Source organism: Rana temporaria, chromosome 13 (genome assembly GCF_905171775.1).
Source record: "Rana temporaria chromosome 13, aRanTem1.1, whole genome shotgun sequence".
NCBI classification, from domain to species: Eukaryota; Metazoa; Chordata; class Amphibia; order Anura; family Ranidae; genus Rana; species Rana temporaria.
Window position 1 is genome coordinate 77,107,345 of NC_053501.1, and position 19,548 is coordinate 77,126,892.

At 45.2% G+C, this 19,548-nt stretch overlaps 1 protein-coding gene across 1 annotated transcript in view; it reads right to left on the minus strand.

Annotated features, from left to right (window-relative positions):
• Positions 1–6,672: 6,672 nt before the first annotated feature.
• ARG2 (arginase 2) overlaps positions 6,673–19,548 on the minus strand; it is a 202,217-nt gene continuing 189,341 nt past the window's right edge. The window contains exons 7-8 of the mRNA XM_040332838.1: positions 9,130–9,266; positions 6,673–7,062 (exon numbers count right to left, since the gene is read on the minus strand). Of these exons, the coding sequence (XP_040188772.1) occupies positions 6,857–7,062; positions 9,130–9,266 (343 nt within the window). The 3' untranslated portion in view covers positions 6,673–6,856. The remainder of the gene's footprint in view (positions 7,063–9,129; positions 9,267–19,548) is intronic.

Here is a 19,548-nt window from a genome sequence, read left to right on the forward strand (position 1 = left end):
CCCTCTTGACTGCAGATCGTGGATCTCCCTTATCAGCAGCAGTGGAGATCACAACTACTGTCTTCCAACTTTCTCCCACAGGATCAGGATAATGACACCTGCCACAACCTCACAGATCTGAATACGTTTAAATATAACGCCGCGTACACACAACCATTTTTTACAACGTGAAAAATTTAGAGCATGTTCTAAATTTTTAATGCCCATTTTTAACGTCGCGAAACATGCTCTGGAGCCCACACACGATCGTTTTTAATGACATTAAAAAAAATCATTTTTCACATTGCGAAAAACGGTCGTGTGTACGCGGCATTAGACTTTTATTATACAGAATATGGCTAGAGATTAGGTGACATGGTTTTCTCTGTTCCCTTGTTTAGTGTATGTATTGCACATTATTTGAGGCTTCCAACTTATGGTAACTATTTTCTTTGACCTCTGATCGGGACAAATGTTTTTACTTTTGTTTATCAAGAAAACAATAAAGATATTGAAACAAAGATAAAAATTCGTTGAATATTCTTTGATCATAAACATGGCTACCAAATTGTTCTCTCTTCATATTAAAGGGCAGACACTAGTCATACACACTATGAATTTCATATTTAAAGGACAGCCACCCGAGAGACCTTACTTTCTGCTGGAAACACTGCGCCAGCCCACTTTACATTTTTCTCCTCCCCTGCCGCAGTGGCAACTGTTTTTTTTTGGGGGGGGGGGCAAACAATCCTCCACAATCTCTAAATTGCACAACATGCACTGGGTTTGTGCATGCAGCTCTGATTCACTTCTCTCTGAATCTCTGCTGACTGTGGTATGTGAATCACTATCTATTCCCTACTTGCAGAAAGATGCAGGCTCCGCTCCACAGACTAACCTGGACAGCCAAGTGGACTTGAAGTGGGCTGAGAAGGTATAGCATGGGGAGGGAGCTGGTTAAATCATCCTCCAATGGATCAGCCCTAATGTCCTGAGTGAGAGGAAGGAAGAGCTGACACCTGGCCAGGCAGCACAGAAGAATGGGCCAGCTTGGCAGCCCCGCTCCAGTCCCTCGGAGTGTGTAATTGGTACAGGGCACATGTCAGCTGGATCCCCAACATCACTATTGGCATGAATGTCAGTCCCAGACACGCACCGATCCGGGCATGGTGTCCACACTGAGCCTTCCACCACCTGACCCCAACTAGTCACCCCATGTACCTGCTGTGTCTGCTCTTCCGTGCCCAGTCTGCTCTGCACTCCTCAGATACTCGCCCATACACAGACTGCTACAGTCCTTGGCATCCTCCTGGCAACAGCCCTGGCCACCCCGCTCCTTCTATACAAATCCATAGTGTGCAGGGGCAGGAGAGCCGACACCGCCGTCTCACTCCATCCTCGACCTCTGCCCACATCCCCGGATCCTCTGCTCGGGGCTCTACTCTGTCATCACGGCGGGCATGCGTCTCTTCCCACCTCCTATGGCAAAAGGATCGCATCTCCCTTTGGCCAATCGGGAACTGTGTCTCGGGACCCGCTTCCTGATTGGCCGGGAGGAGAATTAGTGTGACAATAGCGAAAATTCATTCACTATTGTCACATGGGCTATTCCTATGATCCAGTAGCCAGTGGAAAGCTCTCCATGTCTGTTTTCGCCCCTAGATAATCCCCCATCATGATGCAGATGCTTCCGATGGGATATGGAAGCTCACAGCGTTGGGCGCCAAGGACTAAAAATTTTTTTAAATGCATCACTGAAGCGGCCACATTCTCTACCGCTCCTCTCTTGACCAACAGAAGCCTCAAAACTAGCCTTTCAATGAGACTGTAACCTAGCAGAGTCTGGAAAGACATTACATAAACTCCTCTGCTCCCTCTGTAAAGATGAAATTAGTTCTGAGACTTTCCCCTTGGAACGGTACTCAAGGAGGGTTGCCAACCAATAGTGATCCTTCTCCTTGATGCTAAAAATTCTCGGGGTCCTTTCGCAGGCTTTGAAGAATGAGGGAGCCCATGCACCGCAAGTTTGTGGAGGCTTGAGAAGCAGAGTCTTCGGGATCACTGAGGATTACAGTATCTACTCCTTCCAGCCATGTACTACTCCCAAGGGTTCTAGGGATGGAAAACAATCCCTTAAAGTGGATGTAAACCCTCACATATACCCAGTGAAATGAACAGCCTCAGGTGATACATAGGGATAAAACTTTACATGTAGATCTGCTGTCTTCATCTTTATATAGGAGATTTTCTCTTCCTGGTTAGCACTGCAGTGGAGCCTGGTCATAAAGCCAAGACAGCTGATTGGAGGAAAGGCACACACTGCCTCTCCTCATAGGTAGGGACGTTCAGCTCGGTTCGTTGAATCATTCAGCTCTGTGTTCATCTATTTATAGCATCCTTCCCAACACAAAACTCAGGCTGCTTTTATTATTTGTGTCTGAGAACTTATCAGGAGTTATCAGGCTGATAACAGAAGAACGGAGCAGGAGACAACTATGGGACATAGTGCTTTGAAGGAGATAACAAAACACTGCAGATATATGTGCCCTGCTCAAATTTCATGAATTGGGTTTACATCCGCTTTAACCAGCTCACGGAGATATACTGTGGCAGAATGGCTCTTCTGGGCAAAGTCCCATACATATATGGCTTTGCCCAGGAGAGCCACCTGAGGGCGTGCGAGCTCGTGGCCGGAAATCTTGCCCCAGCACAGGGATTTGTGTGTGTAAACACACAAATCCCTGTGCTGTCAGAGGAGAGAAGACAGATAGTGTGTTTCTACAAAGTAGAAACAGCGATCTGTCATCTCTCCTAGTCATGCCCCTCTACACACAGTTAGAACACAGTAAGGGAACACGTTTAACCCCTTGATCGCCCCCTAGTGTTAACCCCTTCCCTGCCAATGACATTTATACAGTAATCGGTGCATATTTATAGCACTGATCGCTCTATAAATGTCAATGGTCCCAAAAATGTGTCAAAAAAGTCTCCGATCTGTTTGTTGCAATACCGCTGAAAATCGCAGATCACCGCCATTACTAGTAAAAAAATAAACGCCATTAAAATGCCATAAATCTTCCCCATAGTTTGGTTTGTGCAAAAATTATAGCATCTACAATCAATATACGCTTAATGCGTTTTTTTTTTTAACCAAAAATATGTAAAAGAATACATATTGACCTAAACTGATGAAGAAATGTGTTTTTTAAAAACATTTTTGGGGATATTTATTATAGCAAAAAGTAAAAAATATTGCTTTTTATTTCAAAATTTTCGCTCTTTTTTTGCTTAAAGTGCAAAAAATAAAAACCGCATAGGTCATCAAATAGCACCAAAAGAAAGATCTACTTGTGGGGGGAAAAAGAACACAATTTTGTTTGGGTACAGAATTGCATGACCACACAATTGTCAGTTAAAGCGACGCAATGCTAAATTGTAAAAAGTGCTCTGGTCAGAAAGGGGGTAAAATCTTCCCGGGCTGAAGTGGTTAAGGTTTGATGTATGTCTTACTCTGCTTCAATGCCTCAAAAACTGCCAGAATCCTCCTTCTCTTGTGTGTTCTCTGTCATCGCAAGAATGGTGTCTGCATAAAGTGGGCCTTGATAGGAAAGGAAATCCTCTTCTTCCTCCCACTGGTCTGCCATGAGTGCCCTGTCCATAATGCTGTTCAGAGTCTGCTGCAGCAGGAACACAACAGGGATTGTGTCACTTATGCATGAATTATCACGGCTCACCATCTTTGTAGGCGGTAACAGTACAGTGCATGCATCCTTTTATCAGCAGCAGCAGCGTGGGGGAAAAAAAAGCAGAACCAACCTCAGCATTTCGTTGTGCCATACTCAAACATACTCAAGCATTTGCAGCATTGCCAAAGTTGAGTTCCACCTGATAGGCATGTCACAAATCAGGCAGTATACGGGCAGGTGGAATGCTTGCTGAATTTCAGCCAAATTTCTTTATCGGGTATCAGGGACATGATGAGCGTCAACTATTTTCAGTTTTCTAGACATCTGCTTAGAAGAACCCATGGTGCTGATTGTTGGGGCAAGGTCAGATGAGTCTGGGCATTTAAAACCTTTGAGATTGACATCACCTGTCTTCCCAGACGATGAGAGAGAACAATCCATGACACTGGCAGGTCTCAGCTTTGCAAAGGGGGCAGTGCATGCTATAAATTCTGCAGGGTGCCCACACTTTTGCAGACGCCATTTTTTTGTTTTCTGTAATTCTGAAAGTGTAAATGATGGAAATAAAATCTAACTTTTTTTGACATATTATAAGAATGTCTTATCTGTAATTTGATGCCTTTTGGAGATTTTTCCATCTTTCCTTGGCTTCGTTATGCACATTAACACAAATTTTTACCTGGGGTGCCCAAACTTTCGATCCCCACTGTATGGCCCGTAGTTGATGATGCGTGTAAGTCAGAGCTAATGTGTAGGTGGTTAAATAAATTAGTCAGATGGGGTGCTGGGGGATTGAAGGACGTTTTATCTCACAACGCTGAGAAGACTTCAGGGCCAGGATTTTGTTTTCCATTTTAAGAGATTTTATCGCCTTGAGGACTTCTGGGGTAGGGACATCCGATTCCATTGTTTTTGACTTTTTTTTTAAAGAGGGGGAAGTTTTAACAGGTATGCCATTGAAAAATAGAAAAACTGGACCCCAGTGCCGCTGGTTACTTCTGGAGAAGTGGACAACAAATAAAAGAATCCAGCGCTCAAAAGGACCAGTGAAAGTAGAACTATTGCAATTGCTGTATTCAATCAAGTTCATTTAAAATCACAACTGTCAATGAGAATGACATAATAAAATTGATAACATGTATCTGATGAAATGAAAGGAAAACTCACAATCATTGTTGAACTTGATTGAATACAGCAATTGCAATAGTTCTACTTTCACTGATCCTTTTGAGCGCTAGATTTTTTTGTTTAGACAAAACAAAGGCAAATTTATTAATGATTGTAGAAGGGTTTGCTGTAATTGTGATGTTAGACAGGCATATGAAATGGAAGTACTATTGCAATCTTTTATAGTTATGACAAAATATGTGTTGCGTAATAATCACTGTTCTTCTATATGAATTTTCAAGCAGCAACATATGTTGAGTGTTAGTGGCCCTTAAACCCACGATTATGTAACGGGGGGATTTATTTTTAGGCTTACATGCATGTAGATATGATGTAAGATACCCATGTTTTGAGGCCTAGATGGTTTAAACCAGTTACACATAAATATGGATTTCAGAAAGCATCTCTGAGCCCTGGTTCACACTGGGTACGATTTGGAACGATTTGAGATGCGATTTGACATGTCAAATCGCATCTCAAATCGGCGGCAATTGTCGGCAATGGCACTGTCCTAATCAGTGCGACGCCACATCTGCGATTTCAAAAAGTAGTTCCTGTACTACTTTTTGCTATTTCGGGCCGCGATTTACATTAAATTGCGGCCGAAATCGCGGCAAAATCGCGGCAGCGAAATCGCGGTAAAATCACGCATTTTACCGCGATTTTGAATTCGCAGCAGTGTGAACCTAGGCTCAATTCTGTTTTTTTATCTTCATATTTTTCCAACAACCCATGTCTACAGTACACGAGAGACAAAAGCCATGTAAAAAATGTACTCTATTGATTATACAACATATTACAACTGGTAAAGTCTAGCTAGCAGCTTAAATACATTAAGGAAATACAAGCATTTTCTTGTAAAAACAAAAAAAGGAAATACAAGCATTTTAAAAACAAATCAGATATTTGTATTAGTTTGACCGTAACCCAATATGTGTGCTTACAATTGCAAGCAAAGACATCATTTAGGCTGAATTCACACTGGAGACAGCAGCGGCTCAAAGCAGGAGTCTCCAATCACCGTTTCAGGTCTGATTTCAGGTCGAATTTTGGGCTGAATTCAGACCTGAAACGGATCAAAAGATGCAATTCGCACCAGAGCCGCTGCGGAGATGTGTGAACCGGCTTCATAGAGAGCCGGTCACAATCTCCTGCTATGTAGGGTGACCACATTTCCAAACTACAATTCAGGGACACCCCCCCTTCCCAAAAATCAGCTTGTGCTTTAACGAATCACAGCACAGTGATTGGACACAAGAGGCGGGATTTATGATTTCTCCAATCACAAACGGGGGGTGGGGACTGTGCTCTTCCAGGCATTCCCGGCCAGGACAAGTATTGTCAGTAAGTAAAGTGGTGATGTGGTAGCCTTTTTTGGGGGCATCAGATTGGCCCGGGGGGTTGGCTGTGTCAGCTGCATTCCGGGACACTGTATTGTCCTGGAATGAAGGGGCCCGGGACAGACCTGCAAAATGCGGGACTGTCCCGGGCAATCCGGGACACATGGTCACCCTACTGCTATGCAAATAGGATGTGGTGGAAACCTGCGTCTAATTCGCAATAGTGTGAAACCAGCCTTAGGCTCCATTCACACCTGATCGTGGGCAGAATCACTGCGATTCTAAAATTGAAGGATGTGTTTGCGATGACATTACTCGGAAAATTGCAACACGCAACACTGTCGCCCAAAAGAAGCTCATGTTTTCTTTTTGAGTGTTACAATTGTAGCCCAATTTAATGGCAAGGCACAGCATTCAGGTGTGAATGGAGCCTTCGCAAAAGCGGATCCCGACGGACGCGGACGTTAGCGGATGCTCCATCCGCTAACGGACGCGATCCCATAGAGATTCATTATAAGTCCGTAAACGGACTTGTAATGAACGGACGAACGGTCCGCTAGTGTGAAAGGACCCTTAGTGTTGTGTTTATTTTCCTACAGTTATTGGCAAATGTATAACCAGTACTGAAAAGAAAAGTCAATTTCAACTCTATTCAAGTGATGATCGTAGGCATCCCTTCATCTTCTAAATCCTTATTTGCTCTTCTTTTTCTGTTTCAAATACTGTGGTAGGCTCAGGGAGCTCTTCTATAATGATCTGCGTGCATTCTCTTGTTTGGCCAAGACAGGAAGCAATGACATCTACTGCTAAGTTTGTTGTTGCCTTGACTTCGTCTGGGGAGGATCCTAGAGCTGGGTTAACTTCCACCAAATCTAGAGCTGACAGCATTCCTGAAAATTTCATTGGAAAACAATTTAAAAACATTAGGCGTTTGTGCATTATATAGTGGAAATGTCAAGCCAGAACAAATTATACATATTCTCCAACAAATGGACATTTTAGGAGTAATTTAAAGTTAATTGTTAGAAGGCAAAAACTATACGCTATATATTTTATCTGTGTCAACAGTCTTCGGTCATTGATCGACAAATGCAACTTGCTTTTGACATCAGTTTAAGATAGACATGTGCACTGCCAAAAAATTCGTTTTTTTCGTTTGTTTTTTTTTTTGTTTTTTTAATTTTTTCGGAAATTCGGGAAATAAAAAAAATAAAAAAATAAGTTTTTGTTTCATTCGTTTTTTTTTATTTTTTCGGAAATTCGTAAATTCGGGAAAATCGAAAACATTTTTTTTTCCGTTTTATTAGTTTTTTTCGGAAATTTGTAAATACGTAAATTCGAAAATTCAGAATTTTCGGATTTCCGAAAAAGCAAAAAAACGAAAAAAACTGAAAAACAAAATTTCCGGAACAAAAATGAATGAAACGAAAATGAAAAAAAAAAATCGGAAATTCAAAAAATTTGGAAATTTCCCATTTTCGAATTTTAGATTTTCGAACTTTAGATTTTTGAATGTTACAATTTCGAAATTTTTAATTTTTGAATTTTCGATTTTTTTAATTTCCGAATTTTCGATTTTTTAAATGAAAAATTCGAAAATGAAAAATTCGAAAATGGGAACAGCGTCGAATTTTTCACGTTTTACGTCGTTTGCGTAACTCGTCCGTGAATGGGACTGGGCGTAAGTTACGTTCACGTCGAAAGCATTGACTATTTGCGACGTGATTTGGAGCATGCGCACTGATATACGTCCATGGACGGCGCATGCACCGTTCGTTCGAAGCGTCATTTACGTGGGGTCACTATTAATTTACATAAAACACGCTCACCTCTTCCACATTTGAATTAGGCGGGCTTACGCCGGCCAATTTACGCTACGCCGGCGCAACGTACAGCGCCAGATCTTTGTGAATAATGGTCTGGGTGCCCTATTTTACGTTGGCGTAGCGCATATGAGATGCGCTACGCCGGCCAAACTATACGCTGAGCTACGTGAATCTAGCTCATTGTCTATTAGAAAATGTGAGAAGGGGGTAAGGATGAGTAGGGGAAGATTAAGGGGAAAAAAGTGGATCAATCAAAATTTCAGAGGTGTATGACAGGAAGTGATGAGGCGACATGTTGCCAGTTTTAACCCCCTAAATGCCACACTCCATCACAATCGCATGCATTGAACACAGTTTCAGAGAGGTTACGGGACCCATTGACTTGAATAGGTTGTGTTTGGAGGGTAATAGTGGGACATGTGACAGTGGATATAATTCCTGCCACAGTGGTGGCATGTGTACACCCCCTTAGCTAAAGGGGGCCATAAAAATGGGGTTCAACCTTGTGGTTTTACTGCCCCCCGACTACAAGTGTGAACAAGCCTTTATTCTGTGTTCACACTTGTGCGGTGCGGGAGGGATACCACATGTGATTTGGAGAGGAAACCCCCCCCATTCCTATTCAAATCACATGCGATTCTTTGCATTCAATTTGTATGGGCTCAATTTGCAGCCCATTGCACAAAAAATATGCAGCGTCTTTTTTTTTTTGCCGTACTGGAATCAGATTGCTTGTGTGTTTTCACACCCATGTGATCTGATTCTTGCAATATCACTGTATTTTGCAACCTGTTTTGGAGTGTCATTAATTTGGTAGATCACATGAACAGTGTGCGTTGCAAGAAAGGCTCAGGATTCGCTGGAATTCCCCCATTGCATATATGTGAACCGGGGCCAAGTCAGTTGGCTTGTGCTATTATGCTATTATGTCTATCCTTGTCTATAGAAAGGGTCGTTTTAGATTCTGGTGTGAACTGAACCAGGTTCTCTAGCACTTTTCTTTATGGTAATAAAGGGAAGATACATGGCTTTACATTCACAATGTCATTGACCACCTTAATCCAATTTTTTAAATGTTTAGCTTCTACTACCTTAATCTATGTATTTTAAGTTGAATTTATTGTAACTTACCTGTGTTGTGTATTTCTTCTGTAATATAGATTCCCTCCCTATAAGTTAACCCTCCAATTACTGGTGTTCCGGTAGCTGCTGCCAAGGATGGATCAAATGCATCTATGTCGAAGCTTAAATGAATTGGTCTTTGTCTCCTATTGAGAAGAAAACATGAACCCATAAAATAATTAGATCCAAAGAAATGCAAGAACAGTATTTAATTTATATATCTGCAAACTACAGATTTCAACTGGCAATTAGATTACTTGTTTCTAATATAGTAGATACCATGACATATTCTTTAAAGTGGTTCTAGAGGCTCAAGGTTTTTTCCTTCAAAAAACCTCCTCTGTGTAGCAGCCCCCCCCCCCAGCCCCACTAATACTTACCTGAGCCCTATCTCGATCCAGCAATGTGCACAAGAGCCTCAGCTCTCTGGGGACTCTCCCGCCTCATGGCTGAGATAGCAGCAGGAGCCATTGGCAATCACAGCCAGTGAGCCAATGAGAAGAGAGGGGACAAGCCACTGCTCTGTGTGTTACAGACACGTTAACGAGTCAGCTTGGGTTCCCATAGTGCTCTGCTCTGGGGGCACTTGGCAGGAGGGAGGGGCCAAGAGCGCCAGCGAGGGACCCGAGGAGGGGCTGCTCTGTGCAAAACCACTGTACTGAGCGGGTACGTAGGACATGTTTGTTATTTAACTTCTTCCCAGCCACGTGATCCCAATGCGCTCATGTCCCCCGGACACAGCGTATCTCCGATCGGCAGGAGGGCTCTGCGATTTGCTCTTCTGATCACATGATGGATGTGTCCAAGCCTAACCATCATGTAGTGTAAATAGAGAGCCGTTGCCAGGTGATCAGCTTTTCTTCTCCTCACACAGAGCCTGTCAGTGAGAAAAAGGAGAGTGGATCTGTGCTGCGAACCAGGGGGTCAATGTGTATGAGATGTTTTTTTACAGCTTTTTACACACTGATCCCCCAAGCTAGAGTCCCCAAAACAGTGTCCTGTCACAGTGTCCCCACACAGTAACAAAATCCTGTCACACATCTGGCCCACATCTCTGTGATGTGTCTGATCATCTGGCGCACATCTCTGATCTGTCTGTGATCATCTGGCGCACATCTGTCCCAGTGATCATCGGCCACATCTGTCCCAGTGATCATCGGCCACATCTGTCCCAGTGATCATTGGCCACATCTGTCCCAGTGATCATCTGCCACATCTGTCCCAGTGATCATCTGCCACATCTGTCCCAGTGATCATCGGCCACATCTGTCCCAGTGATCATCTGCCACATCTGAACCAAGAGGGGAGGGCAATTGGACTATTGCGGTACAAAAATGAGTAGGTAAACTCAAAAAGGTAAGCACATCAATTAAAAATGATACATTTTATTAATGTAACGTCAGATAAAAACACAAACAACAATATACAATATAAAAGAATATCGTGACAAACCATACATGTCACCAAAACTAATAATCCCCTCCAAAAAATTGTGATAAAGGTCACGGGGGGAGGTCTCTACTAGTTTTGCGGCCAATGCCGCTTCCTCAGGAGAAGTTCTGAAATTAATTGACATGCAATCAGTAGCTGTAAAAGGTTGAACAAGCATAAAAAAAAAAATCATACAGTTGAACGGAACAGCAAAATTATACAGTATCAACATTGGGGAGCAAGGTCTATGCTGCTTAGCTCAAGCGCCAAGAGCCACCAAGGGGGAGTCTCCTGTGGCGGTCAAGGGGGATGTATGTGAAGATGGACCTATCGACTGGATTTTAAAAGTAGCCATGAGTAAAATAAATAGCTAAGTCTTTAAAAATAGAACAGTGGTGTACATGCGTGATGAGTGAAGCAAACTGTGCAAAGTGAATACTGAGTGGCAAGTGAGGGAGGATGGCGAGTAAGGACAGTGGAGAGCGATGTGAAAGGGGTGGGAGAGGGGAGGAGACTGGGGGGGGAGAAGGATGTTCTATTCAACATTGATTTCTTGGATGATGATGGTACTACTACTAACAAGATTATGTGTCCTTTACTAAGAGGCTAAAATGTAATTCACATCTGCGCACATCTGTCCGTGATCATCTGCGCACATCTGTCTGTGATCATCTGCGCACATCTGTCCGTGATCATCTGCGCACATCTGTCCGTGATCATCTGCGCACATCTGTCCGTGATCATCTGCGCACATCTGTCTGTGATCATCTGCGCACATCTGTCCGTGATCATCTGCGCACATCTGTCCCATCTGACAGTGGCGGCTGGTGCTCAAATTTTGAAAAGTAACCCATCAAATGCAGCCACTTTTCCCCATCAAATACAGCCACTTGTGCCCATCATATTCATTCATTTGTGCCCATCATATGCAGAGGATGAGCTCACAGTGCCTTAATTACCTTAAAAACAATATACTGTATAATTATTTGTATATTACTTATGGTAATTAACCCCTTCCACCCAGGCACCCAGACACTTCTCTCCTACATGTAAAAATCATATTTTTTTTGCTAGAAAATTACTCCGAACCCTAGGGAATAAAATGTAGGTCGTTGCTATTTATGTCACACGGTATTTGCGCAGCAATTTTTCAAACTGTTTCATGAAGAAAGAAAAAAAACGTAGTTAGCCCGATTTTTTTGTATACTATGAAGGATGATGATACCCAACATGTCACGCTTTAAAATTGCGCACACTTGTGGAATGGCGCTAAACTTCAGTACTTAAAAATCTCCATAGGCGGCACTATTTTACAGGTATGTTTAGTTACAGAAGAGGTCTAGTCCAAGAATTATTGCTCTCGCTCTAACTATCCAATATGTAACCTGCGTGTATCTGGCTCTGATACTAGTCAGCGCCTCACCAGTCACTGACCTCACCGCACGTCCCTGACGCAAATCTTAAAAATACATTTGGACAGGGTTGTATGAATTCCGTAGCTGTGATGCTTCACTTCACAGCTGCTGCTATATCACTTGTTGAAAAGCAATCCACCACAGATCACTTTTCAGAGGGCAGTAAACATTACCGCAAATGTGAAAGAAACTTTAACACATCATCTATTTCACACTCACCACCAACCAGGTCTCTTCCCATGTTAGCTTATATCACAGGTGACCATTTCCCAACCTGCAGATGACAGACCCTACTTCAAAAAAATATCACTCCCAGTTACTCCCCCCCACCCACTGATTGATATCCCTTCATGACCACCTCACACCCCCCCTGCTGACAAACCTCTCTCCCCAGCATTGTCCCCACACACCCTCTCGCCTGTTGACCCGTGGATGGGGGAATCACTTCCGCAGTGTTATTGTGTTCTGCCAGTGGGGAGCCTTCCCTACCCACACAATACAATGATCAGTGTTGCCAACTATAGCTGGCAGCACTGACTGTTTTGGGAAAAAGCTGACGGGCTGGATGTATTTAAGTCAATTAAAAGATTGACTTGTGTATAACCAGCTAGCCCATACAGTGGGGATCGAAAGTTTGGGCACCCCAGGAAAAAATTTGTATTAATGTGCATAACGAAGCTAAGAAAAGATGGAAAAATCTCCAAAACGCATCAGATTACAGATTAGACATTCTTATAATATGTCAAAAAAGTTAGATTTTATTTCCATCATTTACACTTTCAAAATGACAGAAAACAAAACTTGTTCTGTCATTTTACTTTAACTTTAACTGCAGTTGTGGCGGCCGTCTATAGAGGGCGCTGCAGCGCCACCCTCTCTCGCAAATAACATACATTCATGTATTGCATGAATGTATGTTATTATTGTTGCCAGCTGCCTCTGGACTCTATTCATATAACCGGACCTTAGGGCGCCAATTACATGAATAACGGCAGCTGGTTGGCTGAGCGGAAGTGCCTATGAGAGCCACCGGCTCTGATAGGCTTTCCAAGTACAGCCCTCCGGCTCTCGGAAGTCTACTTGCATTCCTTAAATAAGACTGACAACCGTTTCAGCCAATCAGGTTCCCGAATTCTTGTTATTGGTAACCTGATTGGCTGAAGCGTCACCAAGGCAGGAGAAGATTGAAGACATCGCTTCCTGTTTTCTCTCTGAAGTATGAGGACGGAGCGGACCAGTGGAAGAAGACACAAGGAGCCTGGAGGACAACACACGCAGCTGAGCTAAGTGATCTATTTGTCTCTCGTTCGGCGGCACTCGCCACCCCCCCCCACCACCCCCCCACCGCTTATTAACTGTAATGTAAGGCTGCATTTGATGGGGGGAAAGGCTGCATTCGATGGGGGGAAAGGCTGCATTTGATGGGACAGGCTGCATTTGATGGGGGACAGGCTGCATTTGATGAGGGACAGGATGCATTTGATGAGGGACAGGCTGCATTTGATGAGGGACAGGCTGCATTTGATGGGGGGGGGAGGCTGCATTTGATGGGGGGGGAGGCTGCATTTGATGGGGGGGGAGGCTGCATTTGATGGGGGGGGGAGGCTGCATTTGATGGGGGGGAGGCTGCACTTGATGGGGGGGAGGCTGCACTTGATGGGGGGGAGGCTGCATTTGATTGGGGGGGGGGGGCTGCATTTGATGGATGGGGGGGGGGGGCTGCATTTGATGGGGGAAAGGCTACATTTGATGGTGGGGGAGGCTGCATTTGATGAGGGGGAGGCTGCATTTGATGGGGCGGACAGGCTGCATTTGATGGGGCGGACAGGCTGCATTTGATGGGGGCGGACAGGCTGCATTTGAGGGGGCGGACAGGCTTCATTTGATGGGGCGGACAGGCTGCATTTGATGGGGGCGGACAGGCTGCATTTGATGGGGGCGGACAGGCTGCATTTGATGGGGGCGGACAGGCTGCATTTGATGGGGCAGACAGGCTGCATTTGATGGGGCGGACAGGCTGCATTTGATGGTGGGGGAGGCTGCATTTGATGGGGGCGGACAGGCTGCATTTGATGGTGGGGGAGGCTGCATTTGATGGGGGCGGACAGGCTGCATTTGATGGGGCGGACAGGCTGCATTTGATGGGGGGGACAGGCTGCATTTGATGGGGCAGACAGGCTGCATTTGATGGGGCGGACAGGCTGCATTTGATGGGGGGGACAGGCTGCATTTGATGGGGCGGACAGGCTGCATTTGATGGGGGGGGGCGGGCTGCATTTGATGGGGGGGGGGACAGGCTGCATTTGATGGGGGGGGAGGCTGCATTTGATGGGGGGGGGGCTGCACTTGATGGGGGGGAGGCTGCACTTGATGGGGGGGAGGCTGCACTTGATGGGGGGGGCTGCATTTGATGGATGGGGGGGCTGCATTTGATGGGGGAAAGGCTACATTTGATGGTGGGGGAGGCTGCATTTGATGGGGGCGGACAGGCTGCATTTGATGGGGCGGACAGGCTGCATTTGATGGGGCGGACAGGCTGCATTTGATGGGGCGGACAGGCTGCATTTGATGGGGGGGACAGGCTGCATTTGATGGGGCGGACAGGCTGCATTTGATGGGGCGGACAGGCTGCATTTGATGGGGCGGACAGGCTGCATTTGACGGGGCGGACAGGCTGCATTTGATGGGGCGGACAGGCTGCATTTGATGGGGCGGACAGGCTGCATTTGATGGGGGGGACATGCTGCATTTGATGGGGGGGACAGGCTGCATTTGATGGGGGGGGGGCGGGCTGCATTTGATGGGGGGGGGGGGACAGGCTGCATTTGATGGGGCAGACAGGCTGCATTTTGATGGGGGGGGGGGGGGGACAGGCTGCATTTGATGGGGGGGGGGAGGCTGCATTTAATGGGGGGGGGGGCTGCATTTGATGTGACACAGGGCTGCATTTGATGTGACACAGGGCTGTATGTAAGGAGGGACTCCGCTGTGGGCACCTGATGGCAGGCTCGGGGCTCCCACTGATTCTGCATTATGGTGAGTTGAATGATTTCATTTTATATTACAATGTAATAATTGAAATAATGTGCTTCAATCATCCTGACACCATAACAACCATGGTGCCGGGATGATTGAAGTATCTTTATGTTCTGAATGTTAAACTTTCTAGAATACACACATATATATATATATATATATATATATATATATATATATATATATATATATATATATATATATATATATATATATATAATATATATATTATATATATATATATATATATATATATATATATATATATAAAATCTCTCTTTCTCCACACCACCTTAGAGCTACGCCCACTATTTTGCTGAACCACACCCATTTTCACCAAGTGGGAGGGGTCAAAAAGGAAGGATGGGGTCTGGCGCCCCCCCATCCTAAAACTTCACCAGCCGCCACTTTTCTCCTTTAAGGGTGTGTGGCAGGGATCATGTCCTATGCCTACATACATTTTGCTAGTAGGTGTCCCTCATTCCCATCTCAAAATGTTGGGAGGTATGCTACTGCATAGGACTTTGCTCAGTTTCTGCTACTTTTGGACTGTCAAACGCAGGAGCAGTCTGCCGTAACTGGCTTGTGTCTTGAGGAGTTTTGTCCAGCAACTACTGCTACTAGAGGACTGATTTAATCCTGAAATTACTTTGTTGCTACTGCCAAGGAGAAGTCTATCTGCTTTCAGCAAGGACTACACAATAATTCTGTTTGTGGAGTATCCCAGTATCCCTATTGAAGTTCTCCAAAAATAAAACAAAACCCCTAGACAGATCATTGAGGAAAATGAGAGGAAGTGCGTGTCTGCACATGGCTGTGTGAATCTACCTGTGCCTGGCTGCGTGTCAAAAAGGGGAAAGACCTGGGCAAAATACCAGCGGCTCATACAGGTGTAGCGCTACAATTTTATATGTGTTAGTCTTTATTTCAGGTGGGGTTTACATTGTATTTGATTTCTCTACTATTGGAATAGTATGTCATTTGTTGTTCCTTTGGTCAATAGTAGCTAAATAGTTTTGTCTTTAGCCATTAACCACATAAGCCCCGGACCAAAATGCAGGTAAAGGACCAGGCCCCTTTTTGTGATTCGGCACTGCGTCGCTTTAACCGACAATTGCGCGGTCGTGCAACGTGGCTCCCAAACAAAATTAGCGTCCTTTTTTTCCCACAAATAGAGCTTTCTTTTGGTGGTATTTGATCACCTCTGCGGTTTTTATTTTTTGTGCTATAAACAAAAATAGAGCGACAATTTAGAAAAAAATGCAATATTTTTTACTTTTTGCTATAATAAATATCCCCCAAAAATATATAAAAAATATATATTTTTCCTCAGTTTAGGCCGATACGTATTCTTCTACATATTTTTGGTTGGTTTGCGCAAAATTTATAGCGTTTACAAAATAGGGGATAGTTGTATTTTTTTTTACTACTAATGGCGGCGATCAGCGATTTCTTTTCGTGACTGCGACATTATGGCGGACACTTCGGACAATTTTGACACATTTTTGGGACCACTGTCATTTTCACAGCAAAAAATGCATTTAAAATGCAATGTTTATTGTGGAAATGACAGTTGCAGTTTGGGAGTTAACCACAGGGGGGGCTGAAGGGGTTATGTTTCATCTAGTGTGTGTTTACAACTGTAGGGGGGTGTGGCTGTAGGAGTGACGTCATCGATTGTGTCTCCCTATAAAGGGGATGACACAAACGATGCAGCCGCCACAGTGAAGCACGGGGAAGCCGTGTTTACACGCGGCTCTCCCCGTTCTTCAGTTCCGGGGACCGATCGCAGGACCCCAGCGGTGATCGGGTCCGCGGGTCCCGCGGTCCCGTTGCTTCGGACCGGGTCGCGAGCGCGCGCCCGCGACCCACGGCTGGGTAGATGTACAGGACGTGCCGGTACGTCCATCTGCCCAGCCGTGCCATTCTGCCGACGTATATTTACAGGCGACGGTCCTTAAGTGGTTAAATATTGTACAAGAAGCCAGGGATAGGTCCTGAAAGAGATACGTATCCCCACTATTTGGATTTTGGTCCCTTTTAGAGGGGACAATGGGAACACATTTTGAGTACTTGGGTTCTCACCCATGCAGGGTGAAGGGTTTTGGGGTAGTGTCATGATAGAAGATCCAGCAATTCTGCCATCAGTGGCAACGTCAGGAGAATCCAGTCCCGATGCATGCGCATGCGCGCTGACGGCGTTTTGGCGCCAAGGAGTGCTATTTAAACTGTCTGGTCCCTCATCATTTTGCTGACCAGTCTACAGCGTTTCCTGAAAGAACCTGCACCTGCTACCTGTCTGATTACTGTTTACCTGACCCGGCTTCCTGTGACCTACCTCTACCTGCAGCCTGCCCTTGACCCCGGCTTGATCTGACCACCGATTCTGCTTAAGCCCTGGCTCTGTCATCTGCCCGCTTGATACACCGACCCGGCCTGGACTTGATTAACCCTTTCGGATCTGCTCCGTTCTCCTAATCTGCTGCCTGATCCAGTGTGTGCCTATCACTTGGCTCTTCATCAGCAAGCGCTACATCACTGTTCCTGTGGTTTCCTGCCAGGACCCCGTCAACACCTGTCTACTTCCTCTTCCGGTCCGCTACCAGCTTACCACCAGGCGCTTGTGCCCCTCTAGACTCTTGACCCTCTGTCTGCTCTACCAAGGGCTCCTGAGTCAGAGGCTTACGAGAGGCCGCTCCCTGCACGTTGGGCTCCACAACCAGGTACGTGACAGGTAGTCTGGCTAGAGAGGAGAGGACTGATTTACAGTGCTCATTGTATTGATAAATCCTCATTTGGGACCCAGAATTCAAAGGCTTGAAGACACTTGGGTAGGAAAGAGCCCCCAATAGTAATTACGTGGACTTTGGTCCTGAAAAGGTTAGCCCGCCTACAGGGAAGGCCTGAAAAGGAGCAGGAAGGAGTCAGCAGCTGTTGGTGGAGTGGAGTCAAGTGTAGACAGTCTTGTGACTGACATTTATTTGCCGAGCTCCTGTAGTCTTTGTGGTACACCCAAAGCAGACAGGAACCCTAAATCCTGGTGTGGGACTGGTATACTGGTGGTGAAACAGGAAAGTGACCGCAGAAAATAAAGGTTAAGTGGTCCATTGAGTCTGCCTCCTCCGTGGGATGAGGACGAGAGGACGTCCACGATAGGCAGAACACTGAACACAGGCTCTGCTGGGAAACAGTGTTCTGACTTTAAAATCACGAAACAGGACGGAGGAACAGGACGAGGGAAAGGAGGCAGGGCAGCTTTTTTTTTTTACACTGGACGCGCGCCGTCTGACTGCATGTCACTGGCTAATGCAGGTATGCAGATTGGCAGAGTGCTTGCAAAATGACATTTATCCAACAAGGTACAGTGTAAATTATAAGACATACAGTATGACACAAAATTTAAGCCTCAGTCAGCTATGCTTTAATGAAGTAGAAAACATTACTAAACAATCATGGATGATATGCTTAGAATTGCAAGCAGGCTTTTTATTCCCACTTTGACACTGGAATAACAAAGTGCAGTAACCCTTAGGCCCCATACTCACGACCAAACATGTCTGCTGAAACTGGCCCGCAGGCCAGTTTCAGCAGACATGTTTGGTCGTGTGTGGGCGCGAGCGGGCCGAATTCCAGCAAACATTTGCCCGCCGGGCCTTTTCCCAGCAGACAAATATTCCTGGACTTGTTTTAAAACAGCCCGCTGGAATTCAGCCCGCTCGGACATGTACGGTCGTCAGTACAGACCTACCGTACATGTCCAGGCGCCCGCCGTCCCTCGCATGCGTCGAATGACTTCGACGCATGCGTGGAAGCATTTTAAAGGCGGGCCGCCCACGTCGCCGCGTCATTGTCGCGGCGACACCGCGTCATCGACGCGGCGACACCGCGGACACGCCCCGCGTATTGTTTACGCGCGGACTTCTGTACGATGGTGTGTACAACCATCGTACAGAAGCCCTCTGGCAGACATGTATGGTGAAAACGGTCCGACGGACCGCTTTCACCATACATGTTTGTCCGTGTGTACCCGGCCTTAGAAGCAATTATATTTTACTACTGCAACTACCCCTAAATGATAAAAAGTAGTCTGATTTTTTTATTACATAGTGTATTGAACAGCATCATTGCTCTTCTCAATGCATTAAGTCGCATGGTCTTAAAAACAACAAATATGTGTGTAGAGGAGTAGCTGCACAGGGCCTAGTTGTGAAATCACAAGCAATGGGCACAGTGAGGCATGCAAATGGGCACAGTAAGGCGTGCAAATGGGCATTGTTGACCCTCTTTTCCACTTACAGTAGCTGCTGCATTCTCACCCTAGGCTTATACTTGAGTCAATACGTTTTCCCATTTTTTTGTGGTAAAATTAGGTGCCTCGGGTTATATTCGGGTCGACTTATACTCGAGTATATACGGTACTTTGTAAAACAGAAAAAAATGCGCTAACCAAATGTGATAAAAAATTATTAAATAAAATAATATAGAAGGCAGCGATCACGTGACCTAACACAAGCATAAATAGAAAAAAGAAAAAATTGCGCCAACA